Source organism: Diadema setosum, chromosome 10 (assembly GCF_964275005.1).
Source record: "Diadema setosum chromosome 10, eeDiaSeto1, whole genome shotgun sequence".
Taxonomy (NCBI): domain Eukaryota; kingdom Metazoa; phylum Echinodermata; class Echinoidea; order Diadematoida; family Diadematidae; genus Diadema; species Diadema setosum.
Genome location: NC_092694.1, coordinates 20,340,190 through 20,362,122, shown reverse-complemented (window position 1 = coordinate 20,362,122; position 21,933 = coordinate 20,340,190). Strand labels below are relative to the sequence as shown.

Below are 21,933 nucleotides of genomic sequence, written 5' to 3'. Positions count from 1 at the left end.
CTGTGGTAACATTACAAGTGTGTGGTACATTGTGTGGTACCGACAAGTACCACAGGGAGTACCACAGGACTTTTTTGTTAGGGTCTCAATTGTTTTGTTAAAATTCACATTCCACAGAGTAGGGCCTAAAGCTGCCTACAATTTCAGAATTGCTTTACGACATCTTCATCTTTTGCAAGTTACAGAAGTGACGTCATTTTTTTTTTTTTTCAAATAGTAGGGCCTACTCCTTGGAGTGTCAAACATCTAAACATTCTGATATACATATAGTAACTATCAAAACTACCAATAGGGCCTAATCGTTGATAAACATGCATTAATCAAGGCAGGCGAAATATGAGGGCCGGCGGCCACTGTTTTGCACCATACAAATTTAGGAATAAGGTGTCACCACTTTGGGGCCCCCCACTTTTTCTTTTTTTTTTAAACCCCGGAAGTGCGAAAGTGGCACCATGCAGAAGTTGCATTTTAAATTTTATTTATTTATTTTTTTTTTTTTGCTTGTTAGCTCATGAAGCCCGGAAGTGCCCCCCACTTTGAAAACGTGCCGCCGGCCCTGATAATCAGTAGGTCCTTGCTATACCTTCCTGCTATAGGCCTAATCAAGGGAAGCTCTTTCAACCAACGACAGAGGATACATTTTTGATCCACAGTGAGAGAGAGGGCGGCCTTGTAAAAGGCTAAATCCGCCCGATAACGATCCGATTTAGATGAGATCGAGTATCGATATCGAGGAAACATGGCAGCCCCCATGGCAGGAACTGCACGTCGTTTTATCGGTATGACAAATTATACTTTTCTAGTATTCTACTGCTTAAATCAGAAGTTCTTCGGAGTGCGTTCCGTAATTGCCCCGTTCCTTCTCTCCTTCGTACTCCCCTGTAATTTATTCGTAAATATGCAGCACATAATAATGCAGCACCGAGGTATAGGGCACTAACGATATTCGTTAGAACACTGCGACCAGCAGCCCCACCCATTACGATATGCGTATGGGGCTGCTGGTCACAATTAAGGTTTAAGCTAGATCTAACGTCAGCAATGGCAGGGCTAACTATACACAGCCCAGTCGCTGTACATGGTACGTCGCGACAGGGCTGTACGCGCGCGACCACCAACCACTAGGAGAGCGACGTAATCGTATCACGATAGCTTTGACTTTTGATACTTACGTTCATTTTTGTCACCTCAATTAAACCCATCGAGTATACTCTTCAATATTTACTCTACATTTGATGCTATCAGTATTCAAATGTACCAAATGAAACTTACCGAAATTGATCATCATATCCAGCATGTCCACACCGTACACAATTATTCACGCCAGGCCAAGTTTAGATATCGGGTGGTCACGTGATGTGAATGCCCTTTCAAAAGGTCGCGCTGTCGACCGTGCTGTTACACTCAAGCAGCGTACGCACGGTTACTAGTATACAGCTATAAACTGTACTGGGCTTGGCGGCGGCTGGCGTCTGGTCGGGCAACGAGCATTGGCCTCCATACCACGGTTATTGTGTAGGAGACGCCAAGGTTTGTTCGACACTTTCAACGCACACGCGCTCGCTCTGGAGCACATCCGGTCACGCATGCGCATACAATGTAAGTCAAGGCGCCATTTTGAATCCTGCAACGACGAAGCTAGACGGTCGGGAATTGCGCCAGAAAGTGTAATTTTATTTGTTCCACGGACTTATCGCAAGTGGTCTCCATGGACCCAGTGTGGCGGACTATTCTTCTGTAATAGAAACATGCATTTAACGTGAGTAAAGTATTCTGTTTAAAGGAGAAAAGTATACATTTTCCTAAGTTTTGTAGTTGTGTTGAGGTTCCTCACTTCGAGGCTGCATGCCGCGCACGTCAGACGCTGTTTTCGCATAGCGTAACAGCGTCTGGTCGGGCTATGGCAGGGCTTGACCTTAACTTTTTTTTCTAGGAAGCCAGCCGGGCTCCTCAGGGACCTTTTTAGGGAGCCAAATTGAGTTTTAGGGAGCCACGTTTCCCTCAGTCATAATCAGCAGTAGAGGTCTATTACATGTACTGGTGTGGTGGAGAAGATTTTATTTAGATATAACATGCATTTCTCCATAGATACAAGCCTGAGATACCTTGTTCTTAGTTTTTTAGCACAGTTTTTTAGCACAGTCAAAATGTGTGTGTGCGTGTGTGTGTGTGTGTTTGTGCCTGTGCCTGCCATGCACCTGCGTGTGTGTGTGTGTGTAGGTGTTTTGTGTGGTCCCTCTCCCATTCCCTTCTGTAATTTCTTACCCTGGTCTGTTCATATTGTCTTTCTTTCTCGGTTCTTCTTTTTTTAGCTGCAAGGTCTAGGTTTGGAAACATTCATGTCACGCCACAATCATGTTGATTGATCAGCAGAGCTGCCAAGCTTTGGAAGCACAAATCCGTACTCAGCAGCTAAAAAATCCGTATTTTTCCACCAGAATTCGTATTTTTTTCCATCTCCCTCTTTTTGCTATTTTGAATTAAACTCGTCGACTTATAAGGCTTACAGACTCTAAACATAAAATTACGACACATGCCGAAGTATCGAGCTGGTCTTCAGCACGATAAAGAATCCAAACTATGCAATGTTCAGCGTTGATTGATTGCTTTCTCGCAATGCATGTGTACAAGCACATGTATGTACCTCCAGAAACTTGTTGGGCTGGTTATGGAAGCTTCCACTATCTAGCAGGGGAGGGGGAATACTTTCATCTTCTCAAGAAAGTTTCTGTGTGAGCGAATGCAAAACTCTGTTCGGTGTTTCCAACTATTGTTTACTATAAAACATAATCATGCCTTGTTTTCAGGCTTTTTCATTGCAGTGGATTTTAAACATCAGTATTTTCCGAACTTATTCCAATTTATTTTACCCTGACTGGAATCGGAAAGTCTGCTATAACGATGATCGCAAAATGCCGCGCTGTGTGTGGTTGCGCCACTGTGCAAACACGTGGTTTCACTTTCAAGTTTAAGGAATGCGCCATGTGCTCCAGCCTAGCGCCTAAGAGGTTACTGCAAGTTCGATGGATCGAATGCGCCATAGCTGAGCTGAATGGCTTGTTTACGGTAAACATGCAGTTTACATTCGATACGAAGAAGTCATTACGTCTTTCATGAGGAAAAACACCTACGAACGAAAGCTGATAGCCAAAACTTTGAAAAATAATAAGCAGCCATGATGAGCATGAACTGAAATTGTCAATTGTCATGATTTTTCTGTCTAACCAGGTGATGACTAGTGCATCTCATTGGACCTACTCGTAGTGAATTTGTCTGGGCATACGAGACCTTTTAAGTATTTCTGTGATTGCCTTTTTAATTGACTGATTAATCGATCCTTTTTTTATTTTTCAGGGAACATAAGATATTCGATTAAGTACACTATATTCGACTGTTTGATGTTTCCTACTATACGCCAAAAGAAAGGTTATAGAATCACGATATCTTTGCAATGATTCCTTTAATTCAACTAATGAGCTGGTTCTTCGATCGATATTTCCAGGATATTTACACGCTGTTTATTCCAGCGCGCGCATTCTTTCGTCTGGCACGCACCTGGGTGTGGCACCTGCTTTTGTGGAAATTTCCACAAGGGGAGATGGGTGGGTGTCAAGTTTCTTCGAGCCGCAGAGACTGCATGTATTCAGTATTTCACAATCTCTTCGCTCTAATTTATTGTCATTCGTGCTTTCCCCTTATTCTTTGCTGATATCGAACATTTAGATTTAACTTTACGAAGGTTGGTAGATCGTGGATCTTTTTGTTGTGAGGTGTATGTAATTTCTTTTTTTTATCATTCTTTGGAGGGGGAAGATGAGTGTGAAGGGGGAAAGAAGAATAAGAGGAAAGTGAAATAAAACGAAAGGCACGTACGCTCAGCATTCACAGTAAGCTGTCTTTTTATACCAGCGTAGTTTTCATCACCATTAGACATCACTCAGATCATTTTAGCCTTTTCCTATCAACATTAAGAAACATGCATAGTCCCTCGAGATAAACACCGAGGAAAATAAATAACAAATACAACGTATCAACACCTCCCAACAACACAAATATTTAGAAAAGACAACACGCGTCGCTTCGATTCGAAAAAGTATTGCTGCAAATCGGAGAAATCGCCGTTACGAAAATAACAGTGCGAGACACTTGAAAGAATTATGTTTAAATATTTCAAAGTATAAAGAGAACGGATAAAGTGATATAAAATGGAAGAAATCGTACCAAACGAGGTGTGAGAAACGACAGAAATGGAACGATATGTTTAATAGTAGGATAAGGCCCTAGCAAAAGTTTGCAGCACCAAAAGCTACGCGAAAATTTATACACATCGGAAACTCGGTATTGCGACGAGATCCTTGGGATCGTCAAGAAACGATACAAAACAAAGGAAATTAATTCATTTTGACCGGAAAATAGTTTGTTATAAGTATTCTGTTATATGAGATCTCCTTCAATAGGCCTAGAAATACATCGAGTTTCCACGATACTCACGGGAAGTAAAGCTCGAACGCTTTTCACCTGCACATACTGCAGTGCACATCAATACACGAACAGAAACTCACCTCTTCCTTGCAGAAAAATGATGCAATAACGTTACAAAAAACACACACAACACTCTAAAAATCATTTCGTACTTGGGAGGCAAGGGAAAAGCGGAAGAAGTAGAGAAAAAGAAGCAGATATTGCACAACGGAGCGCTTCTACCCCGACTCAAATCGAAATAAGGTACTAACTGTTTCAGCTGGCTACAGTATGTGGCTTACTCACGCTCCCCAGCCGGCCACACACATAGGGATACCACGGCGATCGATGTAAACATCCAGGGTCCGTAGGCGACAGGGATTCAGGCGCGCGAAGTTCCGTTCGGTGTACACAGTACGCAAGCAGCGAATTGCGTGTGCGCATAGTCCATATTGCAATTGCAGGGATAATAACTTAATTCGGGCGTCAGGGCTCGCTGCGCGCGCCGGGGCCGCTCGCGCTCGTCAATTAAATGATAGTGTGAGTGTGTACGGTACATAAACTAAATTCTGTGTTGAAAGGTGAGGCTATACGGCAAAAAAAAACTTGAGGAGCCAGCCGGGCTTTTTTCATACATTTCTAGGGAGCCCGTAGCGATTCTGGGGAGCCAATGGTCCCCGGGCTCCCACTAAGGTCGAGCCCTGAATGGTCAGACTCTAACGTTTAGCAAATACTAAGTAAGTAAGTTGCAAAGAAGCAGACAGGTGTAAGCTGCAGCAGGTACCTCCTCTAACGCCCAGCTCTAACTCGTTAGAAATCTAACGTTAGTAATCAAGGCCAGGGTGATCATGGTGATCTGAGCTGACGTGTGTAAATTACACGTGTAAACACACACTACGCAGCCCAGTCGCTGTACGTTAGCGTCTGGTCGGGCTATAGCCCTGTTATTACGCTGTGCGAAAACAGTGTCTGACAGGCGAGGCATGCAGCTTCAAAGTGGGGTACCTCAACACAACTACAAAACTTATGAAAATGTATACTTTTCTTCTAAAAACAGAATACGTTATTCACGTTAGCGTTAAATGCATGCTTGTATGTACGTGTACAGAACAGAAGCATTGTTCGCCACACCGGGTCCATAGAGAGCCCTTGCGATAAGTCCGTGGAACAAAAAAATGACAATTTCTGGCGCAATTCTTGACCGTCGGGGTTCATCGTTGCAGAATTCAAAATGGCGCCTTCAGCGAGCGCGGCGTGTGCATTGAGAACGTATTACAGAACCTATATCATATGGCGTACTGCCCATTGTCGTCTGCTGTGGAGAGATCTTATGCGTGTGTGCGCTGCTTGAGTGTAGCAGCACGGTCGACAGCGCAACCTTTTGAAAGGGCATTCACATCACGTGACCTCCCGATATCAAAATTGGCCTGGCGTGAAAGATGATGTACCGTTTTGACATGCTGGATATAATCATCAATTTCGGCAAGTTTCATAACGTAAATTTGAATACTGATAGCATAGATATAGAGTCTCATTATTGAAGATTGTATTAGATGAGTTTGAGGTGACAAAAATGATCTAAGTATCAAAATTCAAAGTGATCGGAATCCGATCACTGAGCTCTCTTCGTGGTTGGTGATCCCGCCTGTACAGCCCTGTCGCTACGTATCTACGTACAGCGACTGGGCTGTGTATAGTTAGTCGGGCTAGTGTATATAGTGAGGTGCACGTGCCCGCACCTCGCCAGGGGCCCAAATACCGCAAGCGCACTGAACAAAAATTTATGCCAGGGACTGTGTTCAATACTGCATATGCCGAATATTTCGCGAGGTTTTTATTTTCGCGAATTTTGCGAGTCAGGTGCTATTCGCAAAAATATTGACTCTGTCATATGATCCCGATGTGAATGTGACGTACATGTACGAGTGTACACTTCTCCATTCAGTACAGGACTTCACAATTGCGAATTTAACCACTCGCGAAATTGTTGGGAGTTCCCGATTCGCGAAAATTTAGACTCGCGAAATATATGGCGTATACAGTATCCCTTCAACAAAAAAAAATTATAGGAAAGAATTCCATACGTGTATGTACCCCCTGCTCAGTGTTCGATATGTACCCCCCACAAGAATTGTGTGATAACAGCTCTAGGTTCACATTCTAAGAGAGGGCGATATTTTGATGGGGGTTGAGTAAAAAATGGGGCATGGTATTTTGGGGGGGTCATTAGAAAAAAAGAAAAAAAAACGTTGAAAAAATGTTTTCTCTCCTCTCACATGTCTCCCTTATTCTCTCTCTTCCCTCTCTTTCCCCTTTCTCCTTCTTCGTTCTTTCTGTGTCTCCAATTGACGATCGCCATCTCCAGTGGACTTCCTACATGAACGAATGATAAACATGACATAATAGATGGAGAAAACATTTAAATGAAACTTACTGACGGCTCTGGGGCTCGAACTCACTATCATGAGTATCCAAGCCCAGTGCGCTCATGATCGTGCTGCACGGTGAGTTGCGAGGCAGAGGTAATTTGTGACAAATATACAATGCATCAACCGTACTATGCTTGTCGTAAATGGCGCTACTTACATACTTTCTTCAGAGCTTTCAAAAGGCTCTGACTTTCTTCCGAGTCGTCTGCCTTGTATTGCTTTGCATGATACGTGCAGTCTCGGCAATTGAAGTTTCACCCCAGTACAAACCGACCTCAGACTTCTTCTATTTTTCACTGTTTTTCGGGCAATTGAAGTGCCATATGCATAAAATGAAAGCCATAGAAGGTTTAGACATCTATAGGTGGATAAGATTCTATATCACGTGGTATCGCATATTTAACTCGGGAGTCCGTGTCACCCTAGGACACCAGGGTCCGCGTCACCCTAGGACACTGGGGTTCGCGTCACCCTAGGACACCGGGGTTCGCGTCACCCTAGGACACCGGGGTCCGCGTCACCCTAGGATACCGGGGTCAACGTTAACCTAACACTAACCCTGACCCTAACCCTAGGACACCGGGGTTCCCGTCACCCTAGGACACTGGGGTCCGCGTCACCCTAGGATACCGGGGTCAACGTTACCCTAACACTAACCCTGACCCTAACCCTAGGACTACGGGTTCGCGTCACTCTAGGACACCGGGGTCCGCTTACCTTAGGACTCTGGGATCAACATTACCTTAACACTAACCCTGACCCTAACCCTAACCCTAGGAGATTTTATGAACCTTGTCCTCTAGCTCACCCCTAACAGAAAACATCCCTGATAAGGATTTGAGAGATTTCCGTGTTTTCTGCCGCGTGAGGGCACTGCTTGCTGAAGAATGAGAGTGTAAACCCTAACTTTAATACCTTTTCCTCGTTTTGGCTACCTTTCTCTGCAATTCTTGCAAATTTGGAGAAAATAACATGGATTTTGAAAGAATTATGGGGATTTAAGTTTGTCATTGCAGATTTTGTTGCCAATCATGGTCTTGATCCTGTAACGCTATCATTTTGGAACTGGACAGCTGATTGTCATATTCTTCAAAGTCCCGTAGAAGAAAAACAAGCACATGAACCTGTGGTTTTATTTACATATTTGGGCTTCGGATGGGTCAGTGTTACGGTATGGAAAGTTTGAAAAAAATGGACTTCACTTTAACCGAGGAACGTCCTTAAACCATGGTTTCATTTGTACCACCTTTGTGAATTTGGGCCAAAGAGTTAAGGGGTGTACCCGATTGACAAGAAAGCATGTTCATTCATTCACAATACAATTACAAATACCACATAGAGGGGTCTACTAATCACACACCTCTCTGCATCAGATGCACAGCATGGTATGATGTCACTTACAACCACAGCTCATGTGAAGTCACACACAACAGCCTTAGTTTAGGTGTCTGCAGTTTAATTTTTCAAACAATCTGCTTGCAGCCCCCGAGTCCTCATTAAGCCACATTCACGCTTCCAAATATCATCTGTCTCTTTGAAACTAATTAGATTCCTACAGTGTTAGATTCCTACAGTGTATTTACATTGTATGCATATTGCAGCCAAATGCTGCAATGAATTCTGCTGTCTCGCGATGTGTTTTGTGGCAACCGTATGTTTGTTATGTGTTTATTTTTTTCAATCAGTGGCCTGAAGGTTAGAGTGATGATTGAGTTAGTTTATTCTCAATTTTCCTCAAGAGCTAAGAGCTACCCATAGCTCAAATCACATGTATAGTGATTAGTGTCACTGTGTGTGTGTTAGTATGTTGGGTAGTGTGTGTAGCGCTGATGCAAGCTAGGTTACGTACACAGCATGCAAAAATGTGTTTTGTGTGGGTCGTACAGCTAGCCGTTTGTACACTGCACATTTAACATGTTAAACCATCAACATAAGATCTCTACTGACTTTCAGCACCCCACAGTTTCTTCATAATTTATATTTAAACAAATTCTAAAGGCTTTCTGCAGGAAACCATGGAAATAGATTGGGTTGATCTGGAAAATTCCTACCCATTTATCCCATAAATAACACACACCAGAAACTGTTTTTCACTTCAGTTAAAGGGGCATTCCAGACAATTTTCATAATTTCACATCATGTAGTACATAAATCAACAGCTCCATGTATAGATTTGTAGAATTTATTGTGGTCCTTCAGAAGAGAAACCAATACTTTGAAGAACCTGAAACAAATTACACTGAACAATGATGACACAGGAGGCTCACATATATTTCAGAAATGTAGCTCAGTGTAATTCCATTACAATACAGTTTGCGTAACAAGTTCACCTGTGTCTAATCTACACATACAACGCTTCCTTGAGCCCCAACTCGTGCATTCTTATGGTGAAGCTGCCATGTCATCATCCTTGTTAATTGCATTTTGTTATAAATTTGGAAAACATTCTTATTCTTCATTCCAATCACTATAAATTCCAAAACTCTGTTCTCAGTAACTAATTTATAAATGCTTGTTCAAATGTAAAAGTCTGAAAATCATCCGGAGGTTTCCTTTAAAGGGCAATTCCACGATAACATCGTGACACTTTGGAGTATAATTTCACTCATCAAATATGAATAATAATCAAAATGTAACACTTGAGAACAATTTTTAATGTGTATCTATGCATATCATCATAAGCAACTTTGAAAACAAAAGAAAGAAAGAAAAATTGGATTTGGTAATGAATGTTTAACCCTTAAACTTTGAAAACAAAGGCAAAGTTTTTACCTCCTTTTTCATTTTCTCATGCTACATCCATTTAACTTCATTATATTTTTCAGATATTTATGTCAAATTTAATCATGCTGATTTTATGCACATATTTAGCAAAGTTAATTATGTAATTTTTTAACAAGATGGTCAAATATGAAAAATTCAGTCCTTAAGCTTTCATTTGATACCAAAATGAATGAGATTTGACTTTTTTTTAAATTTGATGGTCATGTCCACTTTATCGTGGAATTGCCCTAAAGCAGAGTTCCCGCTTGAGGGAAGAGTACTGTATCCATTGAGGATGGACTGATTTTCCTATAACATGCATTTCCCATAGACACCTGCCTGAGTCATCCTCAACGGGTTAAGATTTAGTTTGGGGCTGGAGGGAGGGGGGAGGTTTGCCAAAAGTGCTGAGGACTGCAGTCCCCTGCCCCCACCCTCTGGTTCCATAGCCAATGCATATGGAATTTATGGTAACCAAAATGAAAGAAATGAAAAAAGAATGTTCTGTTGGAATCACTCAGCATCTGTTGGTATTTGCTTTTCATAATCCTGTGTGCTATATGCTAATGTCAGGCTAGTGAAAGTCTCTTCTCTCCCTCTCTCTCCCTCTCCTTTACAGATATAGGAGCCAACCTGACAGGTAAGCACCCCAGCTTCTATAAGCTTTTGTTTTGGTTATTTGTGTCAATAGAAAAGAAAAAGATTAGATTGAATTATTAAATTTAAGGAGGTAAAGAAGAAGCGTGATTGTGGATTGGCTTCATTGATGCATTTTAGTCTTTAAAGCTGGAGGAAACATGGCAGTGAGGCTATGAATGCAAATTATAAAAAAACAGCAAAACCTTCCTATTGATGTTCCAATGTGTTAAAAATTCATGATGTGATTTTTTTTTTTTTTTTTGGGGGGGGGGGTTTAAATTCTGTTGGAAAAAAAAGCAACAACAACAGGGGGTTTGATAAACAGATTTTTGTGCATACACAAACAGTATTCCTTACTTAAGTTGGCATACATGTAGGACCAGAGAAATTCTGTTAACTTGGGTGAATATAAATTTTTATTTAAGTTGAGGAAATATGGACAATTTCGACATGTCACGTCTGTATGCAATTACATAGAGGTCATACATTCATTTGTCATTCATTAGTTGATGGTGAAATTGTGACATATAGTTGTTGGATGGTATGACATGAATTGTTGATGTTGTGAGCTCCTAGAGTGGTCTTCAATTGCATTTGGTCTTTCTCCACAAAGACTTTCAATATAAACAGACAGCAAATTCAGCTTCGAGTCTTGTAGGTAAAATAATATATTGACAGGCTTACAATGACCAGCTACAGTATGCTGACATTCTTCATAAATGATACCTTGGCTCTATCACCAATAAGTTAACCCACGCCCATTTCCATGTGGATGTTAAAACTGAAGGAACAACAACACAATGTTTATCAACCTTGTGTTGTTGAATTAAAAATAAAAAAAGAAAAGAAAAACAGGCGTATTGACATCCAGTTTAGATTAGACTTGGCATCTATACACCATTGATATATGTGCAAACTGAAAAGTTCCTGCATCTATCTTTTCCTTGTTTGGATGAGTTGAGCAAAGATGACCCAGCTTGGTACATAGATGCTAACTTGTATCAAAGCTTATGTCATTTGTATCTTGTGTACCCAGGGTATACTAGGGGTAAAAAACCAGTCGCTGCATACTGTGCAATATATATCTGCATGTCATAGGTTTGTTTCATAGACTAAAGAATCCAAGAGTTCAATTTAAATTATTGTTTTACAAAGCATGTATTAAGAATATGGATCTGTTAGTAATTGACATTCATTCAAATGCTCGTTGATTGTGAGGCTGGTTGGACAGCATATAAAGTGATATTCAAGTCATCTTGGCCATTAGATCTAATATTGATGTAATTTTGGAAATTAAAGACTGATATCCCTCAGGAACCTCAGTGTTAAATAATTTCTACCCGGAAAACATGCTGTTTTATTATTCAGTATCATGATTTTTTTTTTTCTGCAACAGATGGAATGTTCAGAGGATTATACCATCATTCACAGAAACATGAAGGTGAGTTAAAGAAAAAAAAAAAGTAGTGGCATGTGGGAAAAGAAGAGTTCTAGAATGCTTCATCCTTTACTTCAGTAGTCAATTAATTACCTCCGCCAAGGGAGGAGGTTATGTTTTCGTTAACGTTGGTTTGTTTGTTTGTTTGTTTGTTAGTTTGTCCGTGTGCAAAATAACTCAAAAAGTAATTAACGGATTTGGATGAAACTTGCAGGAAAGGTTGAGAATGACACAAGTAACAGATGATTAAATTTTGGTAGTGATCCGAGAATTTTGTGGGAATTTATGAAGGATTTTTGATATTTCTACAGGTAGGGTCAAAGAACTTGGGAGTTAAAGCTGCGTATTTTTTAGGTTTTCATACGCGCACTAAAGCGCGTGCTCCACTTTCTGCTAGGGCGAGGTACACTGTGCAGCTGAGGGTTTATGACGTAACAAAGGCTTCTATATTGGGAAATCGGGCAATTTGTTCAGCGTGTATACCTATGGGTGGAAATCACTGATTTCTGTGGAAGAGCCCAAAGAGCTTTTCTCCATTGGTAGAGAGGAGAAAAATCTCTTTGGGAAGAGTAAGATCATCGGTGGAAAGTAGCTGCTTGGCGGAGGTCTGCGCTCTCAGAGTGCTTTTCTAGTTTTGTTTGTAGTGTTGCATAATATCAACCTTAAATGTCATTACATACATGTGAATAAATTGCATCTTGCATTTGTAAGTTTCTAAGTTTGTGTTTTGTTTGATATATACTGATTGAAATGGTTCAAGATATTAAATTTTTAGATGTGCATGTTCACAATAAACAGCAAATAGGATATGTAGTGGGTTGGTTTTTTTTGTTTTTTGTTTGTTTTTCAAGAAGAGGCAAGCTACTGTGAAGGTGTAAACTGGTGCATTGTAATCTATTTGTTGCGACACCTTTATTGTATTGTATACGCTGAGTATTTCGTGAGGTTTATTTTACGGCTTTTATTTTTTGCAAATTTTGTGAGTTGGATGCTATTCGCAAATTTAAAAACATGAAAATTTTAAATTTGGTCCCGACATAAATGTTGCCTCCACATAGACAGTTCTCATTTCAGTGCTTCACTCTACAATCGCAAATTTAACTACTCACAGAATGGTCAGGAAGTCTTGATTCGCGAGAATTAGACTCGCTAAATATATGGCGTGTACAGTGTTCATGCATAAGATGGTAAGTCAGCAGACATGATAAGAAGAGGGTCAGCAATTCTTTTTGAGAATGTTGTTTCATTGCAGATGACTTCCAAGCTGTCATTCAAAGAGCTGTGAATGTAGGAATGAAAAAGGTTGGTACTCCATCATGAATGAACCCATTATTTTTTTTTTCTCTCTCTCATTCTCTCTCTTGCTGAGAAATCTGTCAGCTCCTGCACAAAATGATCCAATTATAAGTCAATAACATTCAAAAGTTCACATTCCCTGCTCCTGAAATGCTGTGACTTTAGACTTGAGCAACATATGCAAGCCAAAATTTGACCTTTCAATATCGGAGATAGCAAGTAGGCAGTTTATAGGGCTGGTAAAATACAGTGAAACTGATGATTTCTCTTAGTCATCTTGAGCTGGTGGTGATGATGATAAACAATCTGTTTATATTTTCACATTACATAACAAGTGGAAAAAGTGCTTTCACAGTGATAAGGCCATCACCATGTCATAGGTGATAGCATAAACACTACAACAGCAATGTACAGTGCACTCCCGTTATAACGAAATGCTCGGTACCGGCAGTTTTCTTTCGTTATAACGAAATTTCGTTATAACCGAACAAATACAATATATAACGAAAACAAGGAAACCACGCATATATCTTATTCTGTTTGTTGAAAACTCATCATTCACTGGAAAGCTATGTGAAATGGGATGGTACCTTTTTATTTCGTTTTTAAAAATATTACATTTAAAAGAGAGCATAAAGTTGTTTGTATTGTCACACATGTATAGAAAATTATGGTTTAGGATTCGGTTACAGTTCGCTATTCCAAAGGTTCGTTTCTGACTAAAGTTTGTTACTCCAAAGGCTCCTTATTTCGAAGTTTCGCCATTCCCGGGATTCCGAAGGTTTGTTCATCTGAAGCTTCACTCTTCCGAAGATTCATTATTCCGAAAGTTCATAATTTAGATGGAGATATATTGTTCGTTTTCCAAAGGTTTGTTGATCGGAATCCGAAGGTTTGTAATCAAAAAAACAAAACAAAAAAGAAAAAAAAATGAGAAAGGTTCACTATTCCAAAAGTTCGTTGTTCCGAAGGGTTTTTTTGAATTTGAAAATAGAATAAGGTTCGTTATTCCTAAGAAGGTTTATTAATAAAAAAAAAATAAAAAAAATGAGAAAGGTTAGTTATTTTGAAGGTTTGGTCATCTTAAGACGATTATAAGGTTTGTAATTCCTAAGTTTGTTAGTGGACTCATCTTTTTCACTTTTGGATTGACGAAACTTGTTTTTTTAATGTTCCGATTAACAAACGTTTGGAATTCGTATCATTTTCGGACTAACGAACCGTCGTAATAACAACCATATTTCATTGTTGGATTAACGAATCTGTTATTCATAACAAACCTTTGGAATAATGCCAAAATATTTGTAATAACAAACCCTATTTCCTTTCCGGACTAACGGACATTTAGGTGAATCAGAATCTGTGTGTTTTGTAATAAAGAATCCTCGGAACAATAAAATGAACCTTAACTAAATTCAGATTATTGTATTACAATAACGCATTATAAGTTCCTCTCGGAAACTGCGTGACATACGGAGTGAACACATACCATTTGTCCGTCCGTAACGCTACAAAAACTTGAATAACTCTTTGCTGAGTACTTCAATTTCAATCAAACTTGGAGGGAAGAGTGGTAATACAAAGTTACACATTTTACCAAACATGAAGGTCACCTGAAGGCAGGGGTCAATGAAATTTAGGGCCCAATGTTAAGTTTTTATGGCGCATTTTGATTATGGTTCATAACTTTTGATCCCTACGTCCGTTTGTGACCAAACTTGGATGGTAGATGTCCCTTAAGGAGTTGAAAGTCACCACAAGGTCAAAGGTCACAGACAGGGGTAAACAAACTTTTAGGGCCCAATGTTAAGTTTTTATGACGCATTTCGATTATGGCTCATAACTTTTGATCCCTACAAATGTATGTCCATTTGTGACCAAACTTGGATGGTAGATGTCCTGGGGAGTTGAAGTTCATTACAAGGTCAAAGGTCGCAGACAGGGGTCAACAAACTTTTAGGGCCCAATGTTAAGTTTTTATGGCGTGTTTCGATTATGGCTCATAACTTTTGATCCCTTTGTCCGTTTGTGACCAGACTTGGATGGTAGATGTCACTTGGGGAGTTGAAGGTCATCACAAGGTCAAAGGTCACAGACAGGGGTCAACAAACTTTTAGGGCCCAATGTTAAGTTTTTTATGGCGCATTTCGAATATGGCTCATAACTTTTGATCAATATGTCTGTTCATAACCAAACTTGGCTGGTAAATGTCCCTTGGGAGTTGAAGGTCACCCCAAGGTCAAAGGTCATATGCGGGGTCTATGAACTTCCGGGAGTTAGAAAAACATTGATCTCGTCTACGCGACTGGGCGAGACACATTTTGGCACTTGCCTTGTTTTTGACCTTGTGTGTTACATTTATTTGTTTTGAAACCCATGTGACTTAAAAGTACAAATGTGTGACAAGAAATGTTCAAGCATAAATATTAAAAGCAAATATGGCCTCAACAATGGGATTTTGATGTGCTGAATGTAGACAGTGTTTTAGTGATGGTACAAGCAGATATGTCAGTAGTGAGGATAGTTAGCGATATTGCAAGTAGAAAGTGAAAGTAGATGAATGACCATAATATGACACACATTAGGGCCAGGGTTATTGCTTACAGCTGTAGGTGTCTGTGCTGATTAAGCGGCAGTGGGGTTATCCATACACCTTTGACTTTACTGTGCAATATGCAGATGATGGTCACTGGGGGATCACTGGGAGACAGCAAAGAAGCACTGGAACTAGCAAAGTCAAATGGTAAGTAGAGGACAGTGTCTGTGTTCAGTTCATTAGCTGAGTGATCCTGCATTCAAAATATAAAGATGATGTACACAATGACTTGTGAGAACTCTAGAGAACTTCTCTTCACTTCTAAGAGTAAACTTGCAAAAACTTGTATCTTAATTATGATATTCTCAATGTGTGTCCTATCCTCACAGGTCATTGTGTATGCCATATTAATATTTTGGGTACTGAGTAACTCTTTGTCACACATTGAAGATATCTTGAGGTATGAGTCATTCAAAATTTACTCTAAAATGAGTATGAAATCCAAATATATATTGAATTTAGGGACAGTAGCAATGTCAGTAAAACACATCCATGGAAAAGTTATGAATTTATAAAGTTTTGGTAGAGCCATCACTGGATGAGAAGACTACAACACTTATTGACATCACTTATGAAAAATTATATAAAGAACATTTAGAGAAAATTCAAGTTTTTTCTTTTTGCTATCATATTGAAAGGTGGGGAAATGATATAACCTTTACCACATGTCAGTAGCAATTCAAGGGAATGTAAGTATACATATGTACTTTTCATTAAAAAAAAACCACACACACACACACACACACACACAATAAATTATGTGAAATTCTCTTTGTACTTTCTGTATGTCGTTTTTATGCCTCCGCCAGGAAGTGGTGCCAGAGGCATTATGTTTTCGGGTTGTCCATCCTTCCGTCTGTCCTTCCGTCCTTCTGTCCGTCCATCCGTCTGTAATGAATTTTGTGGACAGCATTACTATAAACCATTTGAGGTATCCTAATGAAACTTGGCATGTATATATGCATGAGTGGATGAAGTTATGCCTATCAACTTTTGGGTGCACATGCTCAATGTCAAAGGTCAAGGTCAAATGCTTATAATTTTACTATTCCCCCATATCTATGCAAATACTGAAGGTATTTTCTTGATACTTAATGTGTACATGAAGGACTCAATAAAAATTATCTGGCTAGAGTTTCGGGTCACGAGGTCAAAGGTCAAGGGGTCAAAGGTCAAAAGTGTAAATGTTAAAATTTCACTTTTTTTCTGCATATCTCTGAAAATCGTTCAAGGTATCTTCATGAAACATACTACGTATGCATGGACGTAATGACTGGCAGTGATTATATAGGGAATTTTTGGATCATGGGTCAAAGGTCAGAGGAAAAAGGTCAAGGTCAATTCTTTAAAATTTCACATTTTCCCTGATATGTATGTAATGCATGTACTATAGCTTGGTGTATACATGTATTACCCAATAGAGATTCTCTGGGAAGTTTTTTTTTTTTTTTTGCTCAAAGGTCAAAGATCAAATGAAAGTGCTGAATTTAACTTTTTCCTCCATATCTCAGAAGTGGCTTAAGGTATCATCATGAAACTTACTTACATATTTATGGATGTTCTGCCTGACAGTGATTCTTTTGGGAATTTTAAGGTCAAAGGTCAAGGGTCAAAGGCCAGATTAAAATGCTTACAATTTACTATTTATAACAGAAATTATACTTTTCCCCCATAACTTGACAATTACTCAATGCTTAATCTTACTGTATAAAAGGGTCAAAAATCAAGTTAAAGTCCGCAAATCCCTAAATACATGCTCTCTTAGAAAATATAGCCATTCATCCAAATAGACCTAGTTCGAGGAAAGTGAACATTTTACATATTTGGGACAAACATGTCATTTTGATGTTTTGCCAATTATGTGAAATTGTCACCACACATTGTCAAGATGTACTATAGACCTATATATATATGTACCCATTTCATAATGTATATACTATATAATTAGGAGAATCACCCTTTATGGCGGAGGCATACCAGTCACCATAGCGACATTTCTACTTTAAAAACATAATTTCACAAGCTGGAATGGTCTTCTCATCCTGCAATGACTGCACCAAAACTTTGAAAATTCATAACTTTCAACTGATTTGGGGGATTTTCCTTTTCTTCAAACTTCTGTATTGTGTTGAACTAATATTGGCATTGTTGCATTCAGACAATCCACAAATGTATATTTGGGTTCATTCCCCTTTAAAAGTGAAGAAAACATCTGTAGATTTCTATTTCTGCAAACTGTTCTATTTCATTTGTCTATTTCGTTAACTGGCCATTAACGATTGCCCGTCACCTTACAGGCATGCTAACATGGAAACATTAAACTGCACTTTACTTGAATATGAGACCATTCTGAAGCAAATAATTTTCACACAACAATAAAGTATATAATGTACTCTTAAATAAATCCCACAAGGATTGGAACAATCATCCCCCAGCATTCCCACTGATTCCCACTGATCAGTTACTGGCCATCCCCTTTAAACAATTTCAGGTTTGGCTGGGTAAGGTGAATTTGGCATGTTTTTATGCCTCCGCCACGAAGTGGAGGAGGAGGCATTATGTTGTCCGGTTGACCATCCGTCCTTACGTCCATAATCAATTTTGTGGACAACATAACTAAAAAGCCATTTGACGTATCGTAATGAAAGTTGGCATGTATATAAAATGTATGGGTAGGTGAAGTTCTGCTAATCAACTTTTGTCACTATATCTCGAAAATTGTTCAAAATATATATACATTCATGGAACTCAGTACATATGCATGTAGTGACTAGTAGTGATTATCTTGGGAATTTGTGGGTCATGGGGTCAAAGGTCAAGGGCAAGTCAAAATTTCTTTATTTCCCTTATATCTATAAGCAATGCCTGAAGGATTTTTTTTCTCCAAAAAGTCAAAGGTCAAAAGGTTAAAGATCAAGTGACAATGCATAATTTTACTTCTTCCTCCAAATCCTGGAGCCACTAAAATTATAAGTGGCTCAAGGTATCATCATGAAACTTCAGAGTACATATTTATACGTGTACTGCCTGACAGTGATTCTCTTGGGAATTTTAGGGTTGTGAGGTCAAAGGTCAAGGGTTAAAGGTACTGCTTACCATTGGGAGCAGTGATTTAAAAAAAAAAAATGAGTTATCATATTTGATGCATACGTATGTGTAGGTCAGTTGTACATCACAAACATCCTACCATATCAAAATTTGCAATAAAGCCTAAAATTTAAGGAGATATCACTTAACCATAACTGTAGACGGTTTTGTCTAGAATCAGTCTTATGCTACATTTTCCATATATTCAACAATACTTAGCATTGATTACTCTGATTAACTTTTTTATACTGGTTGTTTCTATCCCTAACTAACATTTTAGAACCATTTTGAAGCACTAAAGGTAGGCTTTTGTTACATCTGCAAATGGTAAACAATGCCTTTATTAAAATGCTGACATTTTACTATTTAATTCTGAAATTACACTTTTCTCCATGCCTTGGAAATTATTCAGAGCATTTATAAAGTCATGAAAGGGTCAAAGGTCCAGTAAAAATCCTCAAATCCCCAAATACCTGCTCTCTTAGACAATGTAGCCATTAATCCAATTAAACCCACTTCAAGGAAAGTGAACACTCAACACATTCATGACAAACATGTCATTTTAATATTTTGCCAATTTGTATGTCACACATTGTGAAGACGTACTATAGACCTATAAGGAAGAGCATGCCTCATGGCAGAGGCATACCAGTCGCCATAGCGACATTTCTAGTTAGTCCTGCGGAATCAAAGTATGAAGTAGAATTAGAAATAGCAAGCAAAAATATTTGCATGCTTTTATTTTCACGCTAGTTGCTCGTCAGGCGACATGCACAAAAATATCCACCTTTTACAGTGGTTCTCTTTGAATCTTATGCATATTTTTCATTGCTCTACAGACATGTTGTTCAGCACTGCTGGTTGTCACCCAACACGATGCTCAGAGTTTGACAAACACTCTTCAGGCCCTGATAGTTACCTACAAGACCTTCTTGACTTAATACAAAACAATAGACAGAAGGTAGTAGCAGTTGGGGAATGTGGGTTAGGTAAGTGATATATGCATGAATCTTTATCATCTTATACAAGATCTGAGAATGTGGATGAAAGTATATGTGAGGGGTATGTAGGTAGCTCATGTAGTTTGATGTGTTAATCTCCTTTGTCTGTATCCCAAATCAGAATGACACTTCATTACTCTACCTGATGCTGTCAAACTTTATTTTATACCGCTCATAGTATCGAATGAAAAGAAATCAACTCCACATGGTTCCATGGAACCATGGGCGTAAATCGGGGGGGGGGGGGGGGGGGGGGATGGGGGGATGGCCTGTACAATCATCCCCCCTGAAATTTGAGGAAAAAAAATGGGGGAAGCAGAAATGTGATTGTATCAATTTTGGCATATTGCATGGTGTACGTACGCCCGCCTTCAGACAGGTAACAGAGCTGAACAGTATTCTATCTTGTAGGAAAATGTATACATGATTTTCTTAAGCGCTCGCTCGTGAAGAAAGTAATATCGACATAAGGTTAGGTCTAGATGTTGACAACGTCAAATAGTATAGGCCTACATTTAAACATGCTATGACACTAGCAACTCGGGACCATCTGCAAATTATGTACGAAAACAAACAACAATAACAAAAACTATACCGCCATAATTGAACCCCCCTCCATTTCCTGAATCATTCCTGAAACGATGATGACTCCAATGACTCAGTCAGGATACATCTATGGGCATACCCAGGGATGATCAGGGGCGTCAAATCTATGGGGGGGGGGGGCAAAGAATCTCTCCTTTGTACCCATGCTCTGTGCTGCCAAGAAGTTATGCGCCCTGTTGCAGGTGTTAATGAATTGTTTCGACAAAAAGACAGCATTTCTACGAAAGTATGCATCATTCCTCATTCACAACAAACCCCGCAAGCAGATGTTTGCTGTCCCTTTCAATATTTTTGGCAGCAATGAGTTTGTAGAGAGCATGACACGCGAACAAAGATCAGTTGTACTGCAAAACATTAAACATGCAAAAACATGCATTAGCCAATTATTCAATCTGAAAGATTTCACATTTAGGTACTAAACCTGGCAAACAAGTATGCACAAATGTGCGCAAGATAGCTAAATGCTAACTTTTAATGAGATACTAATGTCCATTTTTTTTTTCAGTCCTAGGGTATCGATAACAAGAAGATTTGCAGAAAAACTGAAAGGGTTTGTTTCGTGAGATATAACCAAAACGCTCCACCCAGGGCAGTATTTCAGCATTTCTGTTTGAAATACAGCTTAAAAATTTTGAAATCAAGAATCTGTTATTAGATCTCCATGATTATCAAAACTCTAGGGAAGAGCGGTTTGGAGCATGGAACATCAAAGCCAGTGGAATCCTAAGCATATGGTACATGTAGTTGTCATGCTGTAGAACCTATGCAATAATTTACACACATTGGATAGAGATTCCACTCCTCTTTAACACCTCCCTGGTTTGTCTTATCCATTTTTTTCTTCTTTCAGATTATGACAGATTACATTTCTGCCCAAAAGATGTTCAACTAAAGTAAGCATCTTGCTGTGCATGTCATTGTAAATGTGCTAGCTCCTCATGCACTATTAAGAAAAAACACTCATGTAAATGGTAAAAATTGGTACTCAGGCAGCATTGCAATGAGATGAAATTTGCAACATTCAACAGTTGTTCATGCAATGCTATCAGTCTATCAGGCCTTTGTTTTAATGGCTGCACATTCAAAAATTGTTTTGTAACACTCTCTGCTCTTGTGTGTGTCTCCTGCATTAGCTCCATGTCAGAGAAGCCACTGTACAAAATTTGATCCTGAGAGTATTGTGTGTCTGTGATAGACATGATTATTCCTTGTGAAGACAATACTTTCTAATAATGACTAAAGTGAAAGCAAGGCAAGAAGTGATCATATCACAAAGCTTCGTGAGGAATATCTTATGCATTGGGAACATATGCTTACACCCTATCATGCATCATACATGAATTGGTCAACCATGCATAGAGTAATTGACATTCCTAGAATGCACTCCAGTGTTGGTATGATAAAGTTGGTATTATATAACAATTTCTCAATAGACCGGTTCTGTAATTTATTCAGATTTATGCATGCTTTGTTCACAAAAGTTGCCTTTAACAACCACAAAGCTTAATGGAGGCTTGCCCTGCCTAGCAAAATTTAAATGAATTCCTGCCTATGGAACTTAATGGAGGGAGCAGGTGAATGAAATACCATCTTAATTCATTACTAGGATGTAGGAAA

At 39.2% G+C, this 21,933-nt stretch overlaps 1 protein-coding gene across 1 annotated transcript in view; it reads left to right on the top strand.

Moving 5' to 3' along the window:
• The first annotated feature begins 728 nt into the window (after window positions 1–728).
• LOC140233605 (deoxyribonuclease TATDN1-like) overlaps window positions 729–21,933 on the top strand; it is a 39,518-nt gene continuing 18,313 nt past the window's right edge. Inside the window, 7 exon segments of the mRNA XM_072313704.1 lie at window positions 729–779; window positions 10,273–10,293; window positions 11,689–11,733; window positions 12,983–13,032; window positions 15,706–15,769; window positions 19,549–19,698; window positions 21,167–21,209. Coding sequence (XP_072169805.1) covers window positions 740–779; window positions 10,273–10,293; window positions 11,689–11,733; window positions 12,983–13,032; window positions 15,706–15,769; window positions 19,549–19,698; window positions 21,167–21,209 — 413 coding nt within the window. The 5' untranslated portion in view covers window positions 729–739.